The sequence below is a fragment of the Schistocerca cancellata genome, chromosome 3, assembly GCF_023864275.1.
Source record: "Schistocerca cancellata isolate TAMUIC-IGC-003103 chromosome 3, iqSchCanc2.1, whole genome shotgun sequence".
NCBI lineage: Eukaryota > Metazoa > Arthropoda > Insecta > Orthoptera > Acrididae > Schistocerca > Schistocerca cancellata.
This window is the reverse complement of record NC_064628.1, coordinates 436,372,788-436,394,758: the sequence shown is the minus strand read 5'-3', so window position 1 is coordinate 436,394,758 and position 21,971 is coordinate 436,372,788. Positions and strand designations below refer to the sequence as shown.

Sequence of the window (21,971 nt, the reverse complement as noted above, 5' to 3'; positions counted from 1 at the left end):
AACAAACAGACCCGAACTTTTCGACTCTGTATGTGCAGAACAGGGAATCAGTGATCATAAGGCCGTTGCAGCATCCTTGAATATGGAAGTTAATAGGAATATAAAAAAAGGGAGGAAGGTTTATCTGTTTAGCAAGAGTAATAGAAGGCAGATTTCAGACTACCTAACAGATCAAAACGAAAATTTCTGTTCCGACACTTACAATGTTTAGTGTTTATGGAAAAAGTTCAAGGCAATCGTAAAATGCGTTTTAGACAGGTATGTGCCGAGTAAAACTGTGAGGGATGGGAAGAACCCACCGTGGTACAACAACAACGTTAGGAAACTACTGCGAAAGCAAAGAGAGCTTCACTCCAAGTTTAAACGCAGCCAAAACCTCTCAGACAAACAAAAGCTAAACGATGTCAAGGTTAGCGTAAGGAGGGCTATGCGTGAAGCGTTCAGTGAATTCGAAAGTAAAATTCTATGTACCGACTTGACAGAAAATCCTAGGAAGTTCTGGTCTTACGTTAAATCAGTAAGTGGCTCGAAACAGCATATCCAGACACTCCGGGATGATGAAGGCTTTGAAACAGAGGATGACATGCGTAAAACTGAAATACTAAACACCTTTTTCCAAAGCTGTTTCACAGAGGAAGTCCGAACTGCAGTTCCTTCTCTAAATCCTCGCACAAATTAAAAAATGGCTGACATCAAAATAAGTGTCCAAGGAATAGAAAAGCAACTGGAATCACTCAGCAGAGGAAAGTCCACTGGACCTGATGGGATACCAATTCGATTCTACACAGAGTACGTGAAAGAACTTGCCCCCCTTCTAACAGCCGTGTACCGCAAGTCTTTAGAGGAACGGAAGGTTCCAAATGATTGGAAAAGAGCACAGGTAGTCCCAGTCTTCAAGAAGGGTCGTCGAGCAGATGCGCAAAGCTATAGACCTATATTTCTGACGTCGATCTGTTGTAGAATTTTAGAACATGTTTTTTGCCCAAGTATCATGTCGTTTTTGGAAACCCAGAATCTACTACGTAGGAATCAACATGGATTCTGGAAACAGCGATCGTGTGAGACCCAACTCGCTTTATTTGTTCATGAGACCCAGAAAATATTAGATACAGGCTCCCAGGTAGATGCTATTTTTCTTGACTTCCGGAAGGCGTTCGATACAGTTCCGCACTGTCACCTGATAAACAAAGTAAGAGCCTACGGAATATCAGACCAGCTGTGTGGCTGGATTGAAGAGTTTTTAGCAAACAGAACACAGCATGTTGTTATCGATGGAGAGACGTCTACAGACGTTAAAGTAACCTCTGGCGTGCCACAGGGGAGTGTTATGGGACCATTGCTTTTCACAATATATATAAATGACCTAGTAGATAGTGTCGGAAATTCCATGCAGCTTTTCGCGGATGATGCTGTAGTATACAGAGAAGTTGCAGCATTAGAAAATTGTAGCGAAATGCAGGGAGATCTGCAGCGGATAGGCACTTGGTGCAGGGAGTGGCAACTGACCCTTAACATAGACAAATGAAATGTATTGTGAATACATAGAAAGAAGGATCCTTTATTGTATGATTATATGATAGCGGAACAAACACTGGTAGCAGTTACTTCTGTAAAATATCTGGGAGTATGCGTGCGGAACGATTTTAAGTGGAATGAACATATAAAATTAATTGTTGGTAAGGCGAGTACCAGGTTGAGATTCATTGGGAGAGTCCTTAGAAAATGTAGTCCATCAACAAAGGAGGTGGCTTACAAAACACTCGTTCGACCTTTACTTGAGTATTGCTCATCAGTGTGGGATCCGTACCAGATCGGGTTGACGGAGGAGATAGAGATGATCCAAAGAACAGCGGCGCGTTTCGTCACAGGGTTATTTGGTAACCGTGATAGTGTTACGGAGATGTTTAACAAACTCAAGTGTCAGACTCTGCAAGAGAGGCGCTCTGCATCGTCGTGTAGCTTGCTCGCCAGGTTTCGAGAGGGTGCGTTTCTGGATGAGGTATCAAATATATTGCTTCCCCCTACTTATACCTCCCAAGGAGATCACGAATGTAAAATTAGAGAGATTAGAGCGCGCATGGAGGCTTTCAGACAGTCGTTCTTCCTGCGAACCATACGCGACTGGAACAGGAAAGGGAGGTAATGACAGTGGCACGTAAAGTGCCCTCCGCCACACACCGTTGGGTGGCTTGCAGAGTATAAATGTAGATGTAGAATGAAAAGAAATAATAAAAACACCAATAAAGTATTCTAACATCCCTCCCCTTCATCCTAAACAGCCTATCAGAATTATATAACAGCCATATCTGAAGGTGTATAAGAAACAAAGCTTCCCATTCAGCAGTAAACAAAAAGACCCTGAAGAAGGTCGCATGCAACAGGGACCGAAGTGTCGGTAATTTTATATATATTGACAATGTGGTCACAAACCCAGAAAATTTTTATTGAAGGTCACAGGTTTGTTTAATCAGTGGGAGAGTGTCACAGAGATACTGAAGGAACTGAACTGGCATACTCTTGAGGACAGATGTAAACTATCCCAAGAAAGTCTATTAACAAAGTTTCAAGAACCTGCTTTAAATGATTACTCTAGGAATATACTACAACCTCCTATGCATCACTCACATAGGGATCATGAGGATGAGATTAGAATAATTACTCCATGCACAGAGGCATTCAAACAATTATTTTTCCCGCACTCCGTATGTAAATGGAACCGGAAGAAACTCTAATAACTGTACAATGGGACACACCCTCTGCCATGCACCTCACAGTGGTTTGTGGAGTGTAGATGTAGAACCACAATGGTAAGAGTTTCCGTTGTACTGCAGCCATTTTACTATGGACTATACGGGATTGTCAGGTGTTGAACATTGTCCTCTTTGTGAAGAATTTCTTAGACCTCATTGTTGTCAAATTCTCCTCCATTATCTCTCAAAATGACATCAACACAATGTCCAATATACTCTGCTTCAGCTGATAGTTATCTTAATTTATAAATAATCTCGTATTTTGGTGGTGATAGTGGTTTCAGAGCACTCAACAGTTTGTCATCAGCACCCTTACTAGTTATTGACACACACACACATCATGATTTTGAACAGTGTCTGTTCTCATGCACATTGTGGTTCACCCTTGGCAAGACAGTCCCTGAAAATATTTACAGTGCCTCAATCACTGCAGTCTAGTGTGGTGGATGATCCAAACTTTGAGCAGATATTCTGGAATTGGACACTTGTGACCAAGTCATTTGGGACCCATACATCCTAAGTATTTCAAAACACAGGCTAAGAAACCAGGGATGGAATAAACTGATCCTTCGGCCTTTTCAGAAACTTGAAGCGAATTTAAGCTTTACAGAAAGCAGAAACTAGTTCTGTAGGCTAAAGTTTTAAAAAATTGTTTTCTTTCATTTTGAAATATGTCAGGGAGCCCTTGCATATGCAGATTAACCTGTGCAGGGGAATGTGCTCATTTGTTCAACCTGTTTTCCCTAATAGTCTTCATTATTTGATTCCTGGAATAGGTAACAAATTATGATTCTGAGGTGCAGAGTCCTGAAGACAGTGGAGTTGGTGTAAAACCATCACAGTAGACAGTTTCTCATCTGCACTGACTCTTTTAGTACCCTGCACTCTGCCCAACAAATGTCTCTAGTAGAAAAAAATGATCCATACTGTCAGAGATATCAGAATGAATCCAAGCCAAGAAAAGAAAAGGTATGCTGATGGGTACTGGTACACATGGGGTAATTATAATGTCGACAAAGCAGCCAAGGAAGAATGTAGAGGAGATGTGATTTGTTGTTTGGGGGCCGCCTTCACACTATTATCTCATTGTCAAACGGAAGGATCATTCACCAAAGGGAAGTGGTTTGAGCTGGTAAACAACAAACTGTGATCAAATTTGCAGTGTAGGCAGGGTGCACCTCATGCCAGCCACACCGATGGAAAGAAGTGATGCTCACCACATTATGAATGGGATATTATTCACCGAGTTTCATACTCCAGTGGGATGACCACTGACATGTGAAGCATGTGAAATACCACTTTCAGTACAACGTATTTTAACTCCATGTATTTCATAAGTTGATACGAGGGCAATGCCGAAAGTTTTTAGCAGCCCGTAAACTGTAAGGCAGAGGATAATGGGGTTGTTTTCATTCGAAAGAGCGATGTTTTTCGACCTTGGGATGTGCGCGCGCAGCCCCTGGCTAGCGGTGATCCCCCCACAGTGTGGTAAGAAAGCACAGGCAGTGCTGAGTTAGAGACGGTGCAGAATGGAGCTGTTACGCCGTGACTTTCGCGCCATGATTTTTTACGATTATAAAAAGGGTTTAAGTGCCGAAGAATGCCATTCTTCTTTGCTGCGTGTTTTTGGTGAAGCTTCCCCTTCTAGGGCCACAGTTGGACTGTGACAGCTGTGACTCCTGAAAACATTGATTCTGTGAGGAAAATGATCAAAGAAGATTCACATCTTATATTTTGCGACATTGAAGGAACCCTAAATATTGGATCAACAGCAGCACAGACTATCGTTCATAGTCACTTAGGCCTTACTAAGAGATGTGCCCCTTGGCTGCCACGTTCCCTGACAGAAAGCCAAAAGGAGGCGAGAGTGGACTGGTGCCGTTTCATGCTCAAAAAATTCAATGGAAGGAAGTCCCAAGACACCTACAATATCATCACAGGTGATGAAACGTGGGTCTACCATTATGACCCTGAAACGAAGAGACAGGCTTCAGTGTGGTGCTTTCCAGGGGAGGAACCAGCCACAAAAGTTCGACGAAGTCGGAGCTCTGGAAAAAAGATGGTGGCAACTTTTTTCACAAAGATCGGGTATCTCACCTCTGGGACCTTGGACACACGTCGTATAGTCAATGCTGAATTGTACGGGAATGATTGTCTTCCAAAAGTCATCGCCAATTGGAAGTCACAGCATCCAAAGTCCAAGAGTGGGCACCTTCTGCTGCATCACAACAATGCGTCTGCGCACAGGGCTGCCAGAATGATGGACTTTCTGGAGAAGGGAAAAGTGTGAGTGTTACCCCATCCCCCCCTATTCACCTGACCTGGCCCCCCTGTGACTTCTTTCTGTTCCCTAAGACTAAGGAAAAAATTCGAGGGCAGCAGTTTTCATCAGATGAAGAGGCCATTGCATTGTACGAGAGTGCACTAAGTGACATCCCAAAAGAAGCTTGTACTGACACATTTTATAAGTGGTTTCAGAGAGTGGAAAAATGTATACATGCTAATGGAGAGTATTTTGGAAAGTTGTAAACATTTTTTTGCAAATAAATTTTTTTTCACACATTCTGCAAAAAACTTTTGGCATAGCCATCGTATAAGGGCAACCCTCAGCTTAGCTGAAGATCTGTCCTCCTTTCTAGCAGACAACAGCATCAGTCCGCCACACATTTTAAAGCTTAGTGAATTTTTGTGCTATCTTTTGTATGTGTTAGGGAAGGGAGAGGATGTCAGTGAACTCTGTCTGGATTGTTTGGTTCTTGTTCTTTATTAAGTGATCAGCCATCCACATATGTAAGGTTCAGAACTGAAGTGGACTAAGTCCATTTAAGTCAATTTTGAGAGAAAGGACTGTAAAAGTAAACCACTTGAATTATTTAAATCATTTGGCATGTTTGTTTAAATGGACTATTATGCTGTATTATCTATATTACTAAACAATTAAAATGGTGCATGGTCTCAGTTGCAGGTTCCATATCTAATGACTTACAGAGCAACAAAAATTTGATTTTCAATATTTCAAATAATTAATGACAAAATTTAAAATTGTGTTATAATCTACTCATTAAAAAGTAGAATGCTAAGTTAACAGATTTACACAGTAAGTCGAGTATTAAATTTAGAGACTGTGTATATATATCTTGAGGTAGTGTAACTTGAGGTATGCAAATTACTTACAACATACTCAACCAGTATTTGACTATGAGAGCATTTAGTGACTTCCAACAATTTTTTCCCACAATTGCAAAATTTCAGAACTTTTTCTTGCAGGCACGCCTTCACAAAATAATGAAAGGGAAAAAGGTTTGTTGCTTACTGCATATATGCTGTTCATGCAGTAAAACTTCTGCATTAGGCGTGTCATTTTAATTTGTTACTTCTTTACTAATAATTCTTCACAGCATGTTTTGTAGACATTATCCCCATATACCACTGAGTGTACCTGCAAAATATATCATTTTGTGACACACAGTTCAGCAGATGTATCATAAACATTTAGATGTATGAAAAACTAGCTTTTCTTCAAACTGAGTGCAAATTACTCAGACTGTACTCTTGTAGTGTTTCATTATGAGAGCATTTTGTGACTTCCAACAATATGTTGAGTCAGTAGGTGTGTTAGATTTCAGTATTTGTGGTAGGAGAATTCCACATCAGTTCAGCGCAGAAAAGTAAAATTGTCAAATTGACCATCTTAGATTTCTTTCAGATTTGGTACATCCACTGATCCAGATAAAATATGTAAACCTATCAGTTTGCAGAGGTATGTGACTGTGGAGTCGCTTGTAGGGTGCCTAAATGACACTGCGTTCTCGGAATGCTGTACAACAATTCAAGCAAAACAGATTAATAGTTTTTATTACAATAAAGATGCTTTACAATGCGTAACTTTGAATTTACAGCGGTGTCGCAAGCAATGGGTGACATACAATCAGTAAAGGTCCTTTCCTGTATACAAGGTCCATGAAAGCAATTGATGTGGATCACACATCACTGCTATCGTAGTGTTCTCCACTAATACTGTGACACTGTCTGGCCGAGGCTGGCAGGAGCAGCTCTTATATTCACTTTGTCTAGATGCCACCCCTGTTGTGGTGACGGCCTAGTCAGCATGCTATTGGCTGATGTTGTCTCAGCATCTTGTCTGCGGTTGCGTTTTTCATCTTCGTGCCAGCGCTTGTCGATATGCCAGGACAATTATTGCAAAGGAAGTTACAACTATGAAGTTTGGAAATAATGTGAAACTTACATGTGTCTTTCTCAACACAAATGAATATTATTCTGGTTCTAATCCAGATACAGCAGTGAAAGTTATTTCAATGAAAAGTTAATGAGTAGAGCTTTACATTAATATGCAACACAGTGGGTTTCTAAGAATTTTCACATTCAAGGCCATTATTGACCTTAACTTTTGACCTTGAATATCTCAAAACACCCCACCTTAAAAAAGCTACACACACACACACACACACACACACACAATCAAATACCAGAAGGTAGTGTGTAAATATGAAAGACAAATTATTAAAAAATTCAATTAATAAGTAATAGTATACAAAAATATTGATTGTATTATTGTAGTGGTATTATGGACCATTTACAGTGTAGCTTCAATGAAAAGGCAATAAAAGGTAGTTACGTCTCATTTCACAAGTCTCTAATTAAATTGCTATGTTCACCAGATCTGATGCAGGGAGAGAGTATGTCCTTCCAGTCTTTTGAGAATGTGACATCTTCTGATAACACAAAAGTCAGGCATGGCAGCAAACGCAAATGATGGAGATGGTCCACGTGGATGCATGAAGCTGGCCTGTACTTCATCTGTTTCTTCATAAGTTTGTAAGTCATATACAATCCACCAAGGACTGTCATACATACAGGCAACAAAAACCCTTTTTGTCATTTAACAGAATTTCTGACCGCACAGCAAGCACTGACTCTTCTCTGCTCGTTAAAGAAGCAGAATATGTCTTTATTTTTACTATACCTTTGTCAATATGTATTAAACAGTGAAGCTTATGGATACCAGGAATCGTTTTCTTGAAACGTTGAGTCAGCTTGGCAGTGGTTTAATCATGATGGGAAACTGATTTATGATTGAAGACACGTGAAGGAATATTTTCTTTGCACAACTGAAACAAATGTCTTGGTATAAAACTCTAGTTTTCATGAGGTTGCTTGAATCTGGCAAGTGTGGCTAATCTATTCGCAGCCCTTGCAGCCTCATCGCATGATGTATTTCATAAGCATTTGCATCTCTGTAGTTAATTACAAACATATGAATTGTAACCTGTGAATGATTCCAGTAAAATTCCTGTACTTCATCCTGAATGGCGAAGTAATAATTTTGTACAAAATCACAACTGCAAGATGCTCAATTTACCTTGAGTGCCCCTTTAGTGATTTTAATGATGTCAATGTTGATGAGTGATACAGGAGTGTAGTAGGAGCTGCTACAAACTTGATGGAAGCACCTCAATAAAATCTTCTTTTGATTTTGTTGTGGACCTAGAACTACCCCACTTGTAGTCAGCCAACACTTGTAGTTAATTTCCTCATTGGAATTTTACCGAACAGTTCAAACAGAACTGTCTTCAGTGATGTCTTTGGTGCTTGCTCCAATGCCATATATGATGCTGTTTTCTCTGCGTGCCTGCTTCAGCTTTCTGATGGCCAGGCTTCAAGCAGTGCTTAGCTGCAGGCCATTGTCTTTACTGAAGGTGTTGTCAGAAATTTTTAACTTGATTGCTTCTTTTGTAACACTGTCCCAAAAACTAGTAGTCCATGTAATAGCAGATGTGTCTGCAAATGTAATACGGTGTCCGTTTTCTAAAGCACGTTCTGCCACCGCTGATTTCTCAGGATACCGTATGTGAAAACATCTCTCGTGTTTCACATGGTGCTGTTCAATAGTATGTACAGTTTGTCGGATATAGAACTGTCCCCACCCACACAGTATTTTATATATTGGCATTCTTAGTCGGACATTGTCTTTCTCATGCCTCATTAGTTGTCAAATTTTAGCTGGCACCCTAAAAACTGTATTGATTTTATGCTTCTTTAGAAACCAGCTAATCTTTCCTGTTATTGAGCCACAGAATGGCAAGAACGCAAGCTTCTTTGTGCCCTCCTTGGAGGTCTTCTGCTTATGTTCCTTCAGCAAGATGGCTTGCTAAATCTGGTGGTTGTTGTAGCTGTTTTCTTTGAAGACTTTCCGTGAGTGGCTCAGCTCTTTCGGAAGGCTTTCAGAATCTGAAATGGCTTCCACTTGATGCACCAATGTCCTAGGAACCGAACTTTTCTGCGAAGGGTGGTGACAGGTGGTAGCATGCAGATATCGGTCTGTCTGTGAGGGTTTCCGATAAACAATGTGGCTGAGACAACCGTTTTCTTTCCAGTGGACGAGGATGTCTAGAATAGGCAAGGCACCATTTGTTTCTACTTCCATTGTGAATCTTATGTGATTGTGGATGCTGCGTGATGTGGTTGAAAAATTCTCCCAGATTTCCGCAAAAGCGTTGTCTTCGTCATGATAAAAGTGACTAGGCCTTGCAGGAGCAGTGTCCAGGGCAATGTTCTCAATGTACTCCATGAAGTGGTTGGCTATAACTGGCGCTAATGGGTTTCCCATTGCTACGCCGTCCTGGTTAAAATAGTCTCCATCACATAAAAAATTGATGATGTCAGAGTGTGCTTAAATAAATCCAAAACAGTGTCATCAAATAAATGGAGAGCAAATCTTAAGAGTCTTTGATGGGAACCTGCATGAACAATGACACCGCATCAAAGCTAACCATCATATCTCCTTTTCCTAGACGCAAGCATTTAATTCGACTGATGAAGTTGTATTTTTGATGTGGTGTTCACAGTGATCAACCTGCAGAGTAAGGAGGTGGGCCAGATGTTTAGTTAGCCTGTACTTTGGTGATGCACTGGTGCTTATGATGGGGTGTAGAGGAGTGTGCTTCTTATGAACCTTAGGAAGGCCATACAAAGTAGGTGGATGAGGTGCATGAGGGATAAGCTGTTTAAGAACATTCCCTTCCAATGAGGGCCACTTTAGAAGCTGGATGTTGGGTCCCTTGAAAGTTTTTGATACATGTCCTTCTACAGAATCGACCAGATCTTAGTGTCATAGGCAGATCATTCGGTAATGATGGTTGCATTGCAATTGTCTATTGATAAAACTATGATGAGAGAATTGTTGCGAAACTCTTGTAAAGTTCGAGGTTGGTGGCTTCGATTTTAAAAGAATGTGGCTCGTTTCGTGACTGATTTCTTCTGCAGTTTCACAGGGAAACTTACAAACTGCTCTGCTCCACACCAGTTATGATGCCAATGAAAGGGATACTTCTTGGAGATGGTGCTAAGTTAAGTCCCTTCCTGAGAGCTGACATGTCGACGTTTCTCATCATCATTATTGTAGTGGCGCGTTCTGTTCTTTTTCCTTCTGTCCCAGGCTGTTCCTGTGAAAGCAGACTGAATTTCCCCTTCTGCCTTTTTCCTCTGCAATGACATCTGTTGTGCTGCTGTGGCTGCGCCAATCCAGTCCCAAGCTGAGAGCATTCTCATTAGCCGCAGTTGGATGGCTATTAGTTTGCAGCCATTTGCATCCAACTGGTTTCTCACGTGATGTATCCTCTCTTGCAACAAAGAAACACTATTGCTCATACAGCACACTACTCCCTTTGACTTTTAGATGGAATCCTTGCAGACAGAGTAAATATGAGAAGTCTTTTGCCCCTATACTTCCCAGATCTGTCACCATCCAATTATTTCCTTTGGGGTGTACCTAAAACACTTGTGTATAAAAATAACCCAAAGACAATAGAGGAATTGAAGACAACAATAATTGATTATCTATATTTGATTACATGTGAAACACTGGTAAAGGTGTTCACAAATAATGTAAATGTGTTGAACTATGCCTTCAATAAAGAGAAAAACATTTCCAGCACCTACTGTGACATTGATGAGTACAGTGTATTTAATTGTAATGATGTTGAATCCCATCTCCCAACACAACCGCAGCCACTAGCAGTGAATCCTGGCCCTTATCTTGTATAGTTGTAATTTTATTTTTGATCACCAAGACTGTTTTTTCAGTGTTGTTCAGATAGCCACTTGAAATAGCCTTGGTGGTGAAAACTGGTCATGGTGATTGAAAATAAAAGTGTAGCTGGTACTGTTATCTGAGTCCAAGTAATTACTGCCATTGCAGACCCTACACCATCATGTTCCAAATGCTGGACAAGAAATTAATACAAGATACAGGGTGTTTCAAAAATGACCGGTATATTTGAAACGGCAATAAAAACTAAACGAGCAGCGATAGAAATACACCGTTTGTTGCAATATGCTTGGGACAACAGTACATTTTCAGGCGGACAAACTTTCGAAATTACAGTAGTTACAATTTTCAACAACAGATGGCGCTGCAAGTGATGTGAAAGATATAGAAGACAACGCAGTCTGTGGGTGCGTCATTCTGTACGTCGTCTTTCTGCTGTAAGCGTGTGCTGTTCACAACGTGCAAGTGTGCTGTACACAACATGGTTTATTCCTTAGAACAGAGGATTTTTCTGGTGTTGGAATTCCACCGCCTAGAACACAGTGTTATTGCGACAAGACGAAGTTTTCAACGGAGGTTTAATGTAACCAAAGGACCAAAAAGCGATACAATAAAGGATCTGTTTGAAAAATTTCAACGGACTGGGAACGTGACGGATGAACGTGCTGGAAAGGTAGGGCGACCGCGTACGGCAACCACAGAGGGCAACGCGCAGCTAGTGCAGCAGGTGATCCAACAGCAGCCTCGGGTTTCCGTTCGCCGTTTTGCAGCTGCGGTCCAAATGACGCCAACGTCCACGTATCGTCTCATGCGCCAGAGTTTACACCTCTATCCATACAAAATTCAAATGCGACAACCCCTCAGCGCCGCTACCATTGCTGCACGAGAGACATTCGCTAACGATATAGTGCACAGGATTGATGACGGCGATATGCATGTGGGCAGCATTTGGTTTACTGACGAAGCTTATTTTTACCTGGACGGCTTCGTCAATAAACAGAACTGGCGCATATGGGGAACCGAAAAGCCCCATGTTGCAGTCCCATCGTCCCTGCATCCTCAAAAAGTACTGGTCTGGGCCGCCATTTCTTCCAAAGGAATCATTGGCCCATTTTTCAGATCCGAATCGATTACTGCATCACGCTATCTGGACATTCTTCGTGAATTTGTGGCGGTACAAACTGCCTTTGACGACACTGCGAACACCTCGTGGTTTATGCAAGATGGTGCCCGGCCACATCGCACGGCCGACGATTTCCTGAATGAATATTTCGATGATCGTGTGATTGCTTTGGGCTATCCGAAATATACAGGAAGCGGCGTGGATTGGCCTCCCTATTCGCCAGACATGAACCCCTGTGACTTCTTTCTGTGGGGACACTTGAAAGACCAGGTGTACCGCCAGAATCCAGAAACAATTGAACAGCTGAAGCAGTACATCTCATCTGCATGTGAAGCCATTCCGCCAGACACGTTGTCAAAGGTTTCGGGTAATTTCATTCAGAGACTACGCCATATTATTGCTGCGCATGGTGGATATGTGGAAAATATCGTACTATAGAGTTTCCCAGACCGCAGCGCCATCTGTTGTTGAAAATTGTAACTACTGTAATTTCGAAAATTTGTCTGCCTGAAAATGTACTGTTGTCCCAAGCATATTGCAACAAACGGTGTATTTCTATCGCTGCTCGTTTAGTTTTTAAAGCCGTTTCAAATAGACCGGTCATTTTTGAAACACCCTGTATGTTGATTATTCAATATGTGTTCTACCCGTTACTTTATACTATCTCAAGGGTATTGTTTTTAATGCGTATGGCATCTTTTATCATTATTAGTTCTTTTAATACCTTTTTTTACTTTACTGCTTTTTGTTATAGAGTCAACACTCTTTGAAATCACCTGCAAACCCAAGAAGTTTCAGTAACTTAGCGATGACAGTTATACATGACTCAAAGATAAAACCTAAGCGATCCTTGGAATAAGGATGCATTGGACCACATTGAGTGTGACAGTTTCAAGGTATATTAGTGAAAATAAGTCTTCATTATGTTTGACATATAAATGATAGATGGTTGGAAAATATGTAATTGCATCTTATTTGTTTCTTCAGTATATTATGTATCTACATTATTGCTGCCCTCTGAAGAAGTATTTTCTGTCAAAAATGTTGGAATGTTCTTTACATTACATCCTTCTGGTTGTGGTTTGAACAGAAAGAATGTATTGGGAACAAATTCAAAGTACTGGGATTCATAATCAGAATTCGCTCAGAATCAATTCTGGCAGCTGTGAAAGATTTGATTGTATAAAATGAATCTTTGAAGATTTAATGTTGTTTACATTACTGGTAGAAAAAGTCTTCATTCTCTTTATCTATCTACTTTGTAAATAAGTATTTCATAAGTTATATTTTTTAACTCATTGATTGCCATTATTTTGTCACTCTTAATTCTGGAAGAATTTCCTTTATTTTAGGGTGCAAACATATATAACACATTTTTATATTTTTTAGTGTTTTCAGTCATATCAAATTTATACATTTTCAAGCAAATGATTAGTATTTATATGCACTGGACTTTGTATTAGCCACATGATATGACATATCCTTCACTTTTACTCACAACAGTAGCAATATATTAAGATCATCAGTCGAGAAACAAGCACTTTGTGTGTTAAATCATAAATTTGTGTACAGCAAATTTAATTGAATTCTTTTTGTGTTATCAGGAGGAAGAAAGGAAGATTAGAGTTTAATATCCAGTCAACAGCGTGTTTGTTCCAGACAAAATGTTATCAGAATTGAATTTCCTAACAAAATTATTTCTTGTGAACACGGCTTCATAATAAATGAAATTTGTAAACTGGATTTTCTACCCTCAGTAAAAGTTGTGTTTGCATTACTCGTAGTAATATATACTTTAATATTTGTCATCTAGCAAAACAAGTAATCATAAAAAAATCAGTAATTACTCATTGCTGCAGTGTATGGTGGTTTCTGTCAGGTATTAGGGCATATTATTTCACTGCCATCCTAGTTCCACTTCCTCAATCAGCATATGACCATGTGCAAGTGGTAGGTAGTGGTTGAAGAAAGGATCAGTACACAATAGGAGTGTAAAAATAGACAGTACCAGATTCAAATATGGTATAACACAGGTAAATGGCATTTCTACTCTCTTTTTATAGGAGGACACTGGCCACCAATGACAATGTTCATGCTTTTATAAATGTTTCAGTAGATATAGTCCACTTTTTTGCGTCTTGTTTCGATACTGTTCTTAAAATATGTACAGTATTTAAGTGAAAATTTAGAAAGCTGATTCTTCATATTCATATAATTTCCTGTTGTTTCTGTAATTTATTTCTTACTAGTTAGCTGGACAATGATTTTTTTTATTACACTGGATGTGCCAAATATATATTATGCAAACATTACTTTCCTCTTTTGTTACTCTGCCAGTGCTTTTGATTTAACATATTTTGTCATATCTTTCCTTAGAGGAGAGATGCAATAGTTGTAAAGTGCACATAATTAATAAATTTTTGGCTTGTGGTATGTAATAGTATGCACAATTAAATTTTAGAATGTTTCATAAGGAAATATTGAGAAGAATTGTTTGGAAGTTTGAAGTTTTTGATGCAGCATTTTAGATCATCACAGTTTGTAACCTCACTTATTTAGACACTGTCAGAATCACGGTGCCTTCATGTGCATATTTCTTCTGTAATCTTAGTAAACCCAGTTGTTGCATTTCCAAAATAATTTAGAAAGCTACTGCTCAGAATAAACCACCAATAAAGTTCCGTAGCACATTTGGCAATCAATGTAACAAGCCTTTTGTTACGTACTTCTGATACCAATCAGTAGTACTGAGTTCTTCAGTTTTTGGCTTGCACAGAGTGTGCTAATCAGTTATCTTTATCAGTCAGATGCATATCATCCTGGTCAATTAAATTTAAGTTTTGATGTCTCAGATTGCACTGTCTATAGCAGAAATACTAGTCCATTTCACACACCCCTCCCTCATCTATAATTGGGCCTTCTTATTTAGTTACAAATTTGATTTTTGTTTAAAAATGAATATCTGTATGAAGTATGAGTGCAGGTGCTATGATAGCATTATTGACTATCCTGTCGCTATGAGTTTTGTGTGTCTTGTAATGGATGTTTTTAATGTTTATGCCCAACTAAATTATAATTGCAAGAGAGAATACAATATTGAGGAAATTACTTCTGTTTTGATTTGGTGTAGAGAAACAAATTGATTAAAGTTTTTGAACATAATCTCTGTTTTACTAATTTATGTGTGTTGAAAAAATAGATAAATAAGTGCTCCAAACATTGTTTTGATCATAGTTTTCTTTTCAGTTATGCAGCAAATAACTGGTTGGTTACAAGACGTGTTGTGCTGGATCAAGTGAATTATGTTAAAGCATGTAATTTGAATACTCTTATCCTTTGATTCATTAGTTTTGTATGAAATTATCAAGATTATTACAGTTTCATCATCCCTGTATTTGGATGTGAGATTATTTCTCTGTAAATGAGGAGACTGCTTAAATGTTTTTTCTGTTGTAGTATTTTATGAACTATGCACTATTCTTGTAAGGTTTGTATTCAAAATACTCTTTATTTATTCATTCATTCAGATTCAGTGGGACTGTCTGCATTAAACTGTAGTTTGTAGAATAAAAACAGCATTTATGAATGAGAGTAAGTGGTTGTGTAGTTATATGGTTGTTTTCATGCAACTTTAAAATCAGTTGCAGCTCACCACGGTGTACACTAAGCTATAAAAATGTATTTTTATATTTCTTTGTGCCTTTTTGAAAATTATTAATGCTTAGGTATGAGTATCTTTTCACATCAATAGGCACAAAATCAATATAAAGAACTTACATTCAGAATAAAAAAATGTGCCATAAAAGCAGACGTAAAATTAAATCTGAAAATTTGAAGTTTATCACCTGAAACTGAAATTTACAAAATGGATTACAGCTTGGTGCAAAATAATTACAGACATTTGTCCGGTTCTAAATATTTTTTTTTTCTTTTTCTGTTATCAGTTTATTTAGTTAATATTCATGATTTTTTCATTTTATTTTCTTGTTTGGCCTCTCTTTCTTAAAGTGATGATTATTTCCAGTTCCAAAAATTAAGAAAAAACTCATTAATAGAGCAGGCTATACTTCATTGTACATACAAATAACATTTATCATTTTAAATTACTTACCTAAAGATCACAATTATACAATTATATCTGCATAGTCTCTCTATTGCTGCTGTTGCAAATCAGTAAATCAATTAAGCTAATGATATAATTGTTTATGTTTATTTCCTTTATTACTTGATTACAGGTGTACTTGAGTCAGAGGAAGGATTGAATGTCAACAGATACGCACAAGAAAATTCTTATCAGCAATTTTTGGACATATCTCATAGTACTGTTCTAGGTGCTCCGTACACATGTGATGGTTGTGGTAGAGTATACAGTCACTGTAGGAGCCTCTGGAGTCACATTAGACATGAATGTGGGAAAGAACCTCAATTTCCATGCCCTTATTGCCCACTACGGTCCACAAAGAAGAATAATTTGCGTGTACATGTGAGAAGGAAGCACAAGGGCTATGTAGTCCCTTAATTAATTAATTAATTAATTAAATATGCTCTTAATATCAGTAAGATATGCCTTTCATGCCTGTAAGTGCTCCTTTATTTCATACTGATTGCTTTGAGTGGCATATACTTCAAAATTGTTCAATTAATTTCAGCATCACAACAGTGAATCGTGAATCTCCTTCTGTTATTCAGCTGATCCCATGGAAGTTGAATATGTGATTTATTAATTTAGCAGTATATTTTGAACTTATTTTGTATCTTGTAATTGACACGTTTAGTATCAGAGTACTGAAAGGATAACCACAAAAGCAGAGACATTTCATTTGGTTTTGAAGGCGAGAACTCGAACGTGGAAGGAGAGAGATTTGCTTTGATATGTTATAGCAAAAGATGATTTGTGTTTGCTTGTAGACATACGTGTTGTTTTCATCCCCAGCAAAATTATTTGTGTTTTACTATGTGAAACGGTGTAACTAGTTGCAGCTCTTAAAGAGAAAGTAAGATTTTCAGTCGACAAACTAACAATTAGAAGACTGTGATAGAATTTACCAGACTAAACAAAACTGTTTATACATGTCTCAGAGGGGATGTCGTAAGGCACAATGAAAATTAGATGGGAGATATACTTTTATTTATATATTTATTTATATTTATTTGCCCAAGAATAATCTCACAATGATATAGGAATTGTCAAACAATGAGTACATAAATATGCTTTATGAAGATAGGACAGGTGGCTGGCATTAAAAACCTAAGATCATTAAGAAAACAGAGCAGAAACTTATGTTGGCTGGACATAACATTTCATTTCATGTCACAGTGCATACTAAATAGATAAAAATGTACAAACATTGAAAGATTTCTTTAAATGATTGTATAGTTCAAGAAATAAAAAAGGGCTCAGTTGCAATTCCAAGCAGTCAGCATACACTGAGGTGACAAAAGATATGGGACAGCGATATCCACGTATAGAGATGGTGGCAGTACTGCATACACAAAGCATAAAAGGGGCAATTCATTGGCAGAACTGTCATTTGTAATCAGATGATTCATGTGAAAAGGTTTCCGATGTGATTATGGCCCCACAGTGGGAATTATCAGGCTTTGGACGTGGAATTATAGTTGGAGCTAGATGCATGCGACATTCCATTTTGGAAATCATCAGAGTATTCAATATTAAGAGATCCACAGTGTCAAGAGCATGCTGAGAATAGCAGATTTCAGGCACTACCTCTCATCTTGGACAACACGCCGGATGATGACCTTCACTTAAAGACCAAGAGGAGGGGAATTTGCATAAAGTTATTGGTGCTAACAGAGAACACTACTTGACTACCAGTGCAATTGCCTTTGCTAACAGCATAACGTCACCTGCAACACCTCACCTGGGTTCGTGACCATATCGGTTGGATCCTAGACTACTGGAAAACTGTGGCCTAGTCAGATGAGGCCTGATTTCACTCTGTAAGAGCCGATAGTAGGGTTTGAGTGCAGCACAGACCCCACAAATCCATGGACACAGGTTGCTACCATTCCATTCTGGTGGTAGCTCGATAATGGTGTGAGCTGTGTTTAACGGAATGGACTGGATCCTCTGGTCCATCTGAACAGATCATTGACACTACTTCGAGACCATTTGCAGCCATATAGATGACGAAGTGCTGTGTCACCACCCACAGTTGTCCATGATTGATTTGAAGAATATTCTGGACAATTCAAGTGAATGATTTGGCACCCATATCAGCCAACCTAAATCCAATCAAACATTTATGGGACATAATCAAGAGGTCACTTCCTGCGCAAAATCCTGCACTGGCAACCCTTTCACAATTATGAACGGCTATATGAGGCAGCATGGATCAATATTTGTGCAGGGTACTTCCAACGACTTGTTGAGTCCATGCCATATTGAGTTGCTGCAATATGCTGGGCAAAAGGAGGTCCAACACAATATTATCAGGTATCCCATCCCACAACTTTTGTCACCTCATTTTACGTAGATTTATAAGCTCTAACCAAACATTGCTACAGTTAACAACTGGAAAGAAAAGTGGGAACATCTTTCAGGTAGAAATGGGGATTGCCTAAACAAAATTGATTTTGTGATTTATATTTGTTTATTCTTTTTTTTTGGGGGGGGGGGGGGGGGTGAGCTTGTCCGTAAGAGTCTTGTAAAATGCTGAGTATTTTATCAGTATGCAGCATGTTATTAATCATTGGGGGGGGGGGGGGGGGGTCATGTTGGTTAGAGTCTTTTGCGAAGACTAACCAGTATGCCACCTTTTCTTTTTTGAAGATGAGCAGGACTTTAAATGTAGCCATTTTGTGTTAAGTCCAATTTCAGCAAAGTGGTGCGCAACTTAGCCAATGAAACCATTTGTTAGGATGTTATTTTTGCAATTGTTCGGTGTTTTTGTGATATGAGGCACGTACCATTCAACAATATACACAAAATTTATAGTTCAGCTTGTGAAATATTCCTCATTGAGATTGTTATGCTTCTTTATTGATGATATTGTATTTTACAGACTATAAGATGCACTTTTTTCTTCGGAAAATTGCTCCAAATATCAGATGTATCTTGTACTCTAAATTAATATAAAAACGTTCAGTGTTTGATTTAAAATTACCACCAGTCTTAAAAATGGCCATATATTTAGTGCTGCAGGACTATACCATTGTCCTTTCATGTTGTGCTGATAGTACTGGGTGGCCCAAAAAGGATGGTCGGATTTGAACTGCGTAGTACCATTGAAAGGTGAGGAGGGGGGACCACTGCCGGCCGTCTGCAAGTCGGCCATTACACCCAGTTTGCCACGAGATGGCGCAGTGGACGGTCGAGCATCGTGTTTTTGCTGTGGAACAGTTTCTCAGAAATGATGAATCGTTTATTACTGTGCAACGATTGTTTCGACAACGTTTTGGTGTAGCGCGTGATGGACCCATTCCAGATCGCAGATCCATATCACGTTGGGTGACTGCATTCCGGACAACAGGGTCTGTCAAAAGTGGTAAATCTACAGGGCGTACACGTACGGCAGTTACTCCACAGAACATTGATGATGTTAGAGCGTCAGTGCTGCAAAGCCCGCGTCGTTCCACTAGGCGTCGTGCTCAAACTTTAGGCCTCAGCCGTAGTTCGTTGCAGCGTATTTTAAGCCGTGAGTTACAGTTTCACCCATACAAAATTATGATCACGCAAAAGCTGTATGATCGTGATTTTGAGCAGCGAAGACGATTTTGTGAATCAATGCTTGACATTTTGTACTCTAATAATGATGTTGTGCTTCTTATGTCAGATGAAGCCCATTTCCATTTAGACGGCTATGTCAATAAACAAAACTGCCGGTATTGGGCAGCAGATAATCCCAGAGAATTGCACCAAAAGCCTCTTCATAGTGCTAAGGTAACAGTCTGGTGTGGAATTTCAAGATTGGGGATTGTTGGTCCTTATTTTTTTGAGGAGAACAACGCTACAGTCACAGTGAACTCGAAACGTTACGTTAACATGCTACGTAGCTTTTTGGTGCCGAAACTGCGAGAGTTACATGTAAATCGAGATCGAATTTGGTTTCAACAGGACGGGGCCACGGCCCACACAGCCAATGACTCCATGTGTGTTTTAAGGCGGATGTTCCCCCACCACATCATCTCGCGTTTTGGAGATGTCCACTGGCCCGCGAGATCACCTGACCTCTCAGCCTGTGATTTTTTTCTTTGGGGATACCTAAAGTCAAAAGTCTACGTACAGAAGCCCCGAAACTTAATTGATCTGAAGGAGGCAATCAGTGCGGAAATTATGGCAATTCAAGAAGAAACAGTAGTGAAACTGATGGAAAATTTCGAGGAAAGACTTGTGGAATGCATCACCGAGGAAGGACACCATCTTCCGGAAGTCATTTTCCGTACATGATTTTTTGTGGTTAGTTCTTGTAATTGGGTGCCTGGGAGCATTTAGTTACGTAATTGAATAAAATTAATTTGTAAAACTGATGGAGTTATAGTTATTTAAAATGTGACCATCCTTTTTGGGCCACCCTGTACTAAACTTAATCCAGTGATCATTTTCAAGTGCAAAACAATGCCAAAACCTTCTGAAATTCTCCAGGTATTGTTTTTCATGTACATTACAAGGGTTGGGTGGACAAGGCTGGTATGGAATTTTGCATTAACAGTGTGTGGAAGAGAAGGAAAGGTGCTTTATTGAAGAGAGTTCTCTTCTTGTACTAGATCAGTTTAGTAGTCATTTGAAAAATTCTGTGGATAAGACAGTTGTGGTCTACAGTGAGCGAAGACATTACTGTTAAGTCTTTCAAGAAGTACTTGGAATCTAATAATAATTTATTTTTAAATTGCTTGAAAATGAATGTTTGTCTTATAGTCTGTAGCATCTTATAGTCTGTAGCATCTTATAGTCCATAAAATACAGTAGTTCGTGTGCTCATATCACATATATTTTATGCTTTGTCATTGATAGCAGCAGGAAGGTACTACCAAATTTTGAACTGGAGTATCAGTCCTCTTTGAACAATTCTGTAGATAAATGATTCCTGGACCTATTAAATGTATTGTTTCTACAGAGGTATAAAAACACCATAGAAATTTATCATCATATGACATTTATAGACAAAACACCAATTTTACTGACTATTATAACACATAGAAAATGAAATTGACAGTAACTTTTTTTTCCAAAAGGAAGATGTAATTCAGTTACCATATGATCTGTACCCAAAGTATAAGATTTGTGGAGTCTGTTTCTTTTTCTATTTTAAGATTTTTTTGAATCTGTGGTACAGCAAACAAAAATAATTAAAATAAAGTGCTTTGTAAATTAATTGTTCTTGTGTTTTTTCGGCATATTGATATTGAAACAATGTGCAATAATTCATGGAGTAGTCAGCTGCTTCTTGAAAACAGTGATATGCAGTAAGTGATTGTCCAACAATTATGGTCTGTCATAGCAAACCTATAAAAGGAGCTTTTGCCGGTAAGTAATAGTTAATAGGGCCGTGCGGAGTGGCCACGCAACTTGAGGCGACATGTCACGGATTGTATGGCCCCTCCCTCCCGAGGTTTGAGTTCTCCCTCGGGCATGGGTGTGTGTGTGTGTTGTTCTTAGTGTAAATAGTGTGTAATTCTAGGGACTGATGACCTTACCAGTTTGGTCCCTTAGGAATTCACACCCATTAGAATATTAGAAAACTGTAGAAACTGTAGTGAAAATTGCAGTTCAGTGAACAAATTGGAACAAATCCATTAAATGTTATGTTCTATATAGCTGTTTTATGTACACTTGTTTTTTGAACTCACAGCAGTAAGAAAGATAGATGAAGTTGATAATAAAACATCACTGCTGAAAATATGCATCCGTTCAGGAATGTTCCCAGCAGTTAGTTCATGGCAAAGTAACTGAGAAAAATTAAGAAAAAAAAATAGTTCTTCAAGGAATCCTTGGTTCTGAAATTTGTCTTGGCTTTTAGCCATCATGAAAAATTATTTTGTGTAAAGTACTGACTATCTTCTAAGGAAT

The 21,971-nt window shown here is 38.9% G+C and overlaps 1 protein-coding gene across 5 annotated transcripts in view; it reads left to right on the top strand.

Moving 5' to 3' along the window:
- Positions 1-21,971, top strand: part of LOC126175181 (GDNF-inducible zinc finger protein 1-like) — a 44,981-nt gene that overhangs the window by 10,346 nt on the left and 12,664 nt on the right. The window contains exons 2-5 of one of the 5 annotated variants that reach the window (XR_007535535.1): positions 12,696-12,837; positions 15,188-15,428; positions 16,177-16,497; positions 16,591-18,565. Coding sequence is in view for 1 of the 5 variants with exons in the window: in XM_049921771.1 (XP_049777728.1) it covers positions 12,803-12,837; positions 15,188-15,255; positions 16,177-16,424 (351 nt within the window). In the remaining 4 variants the exon portion in view is untranslated. Of the gene's footprint in view, positions 1-12,695; positions 12,838-13,545; positions 15,161-15,187; positions 15,429-16,176; positions 16,498-16,590; positions 18,566-21,971 lie in introns of those variants that run through there. The other 4 variants (XR_007535536.1, XM_049921771.1, XR_007535534.1 and 1 more) reach the window with 4 other exon arrangements.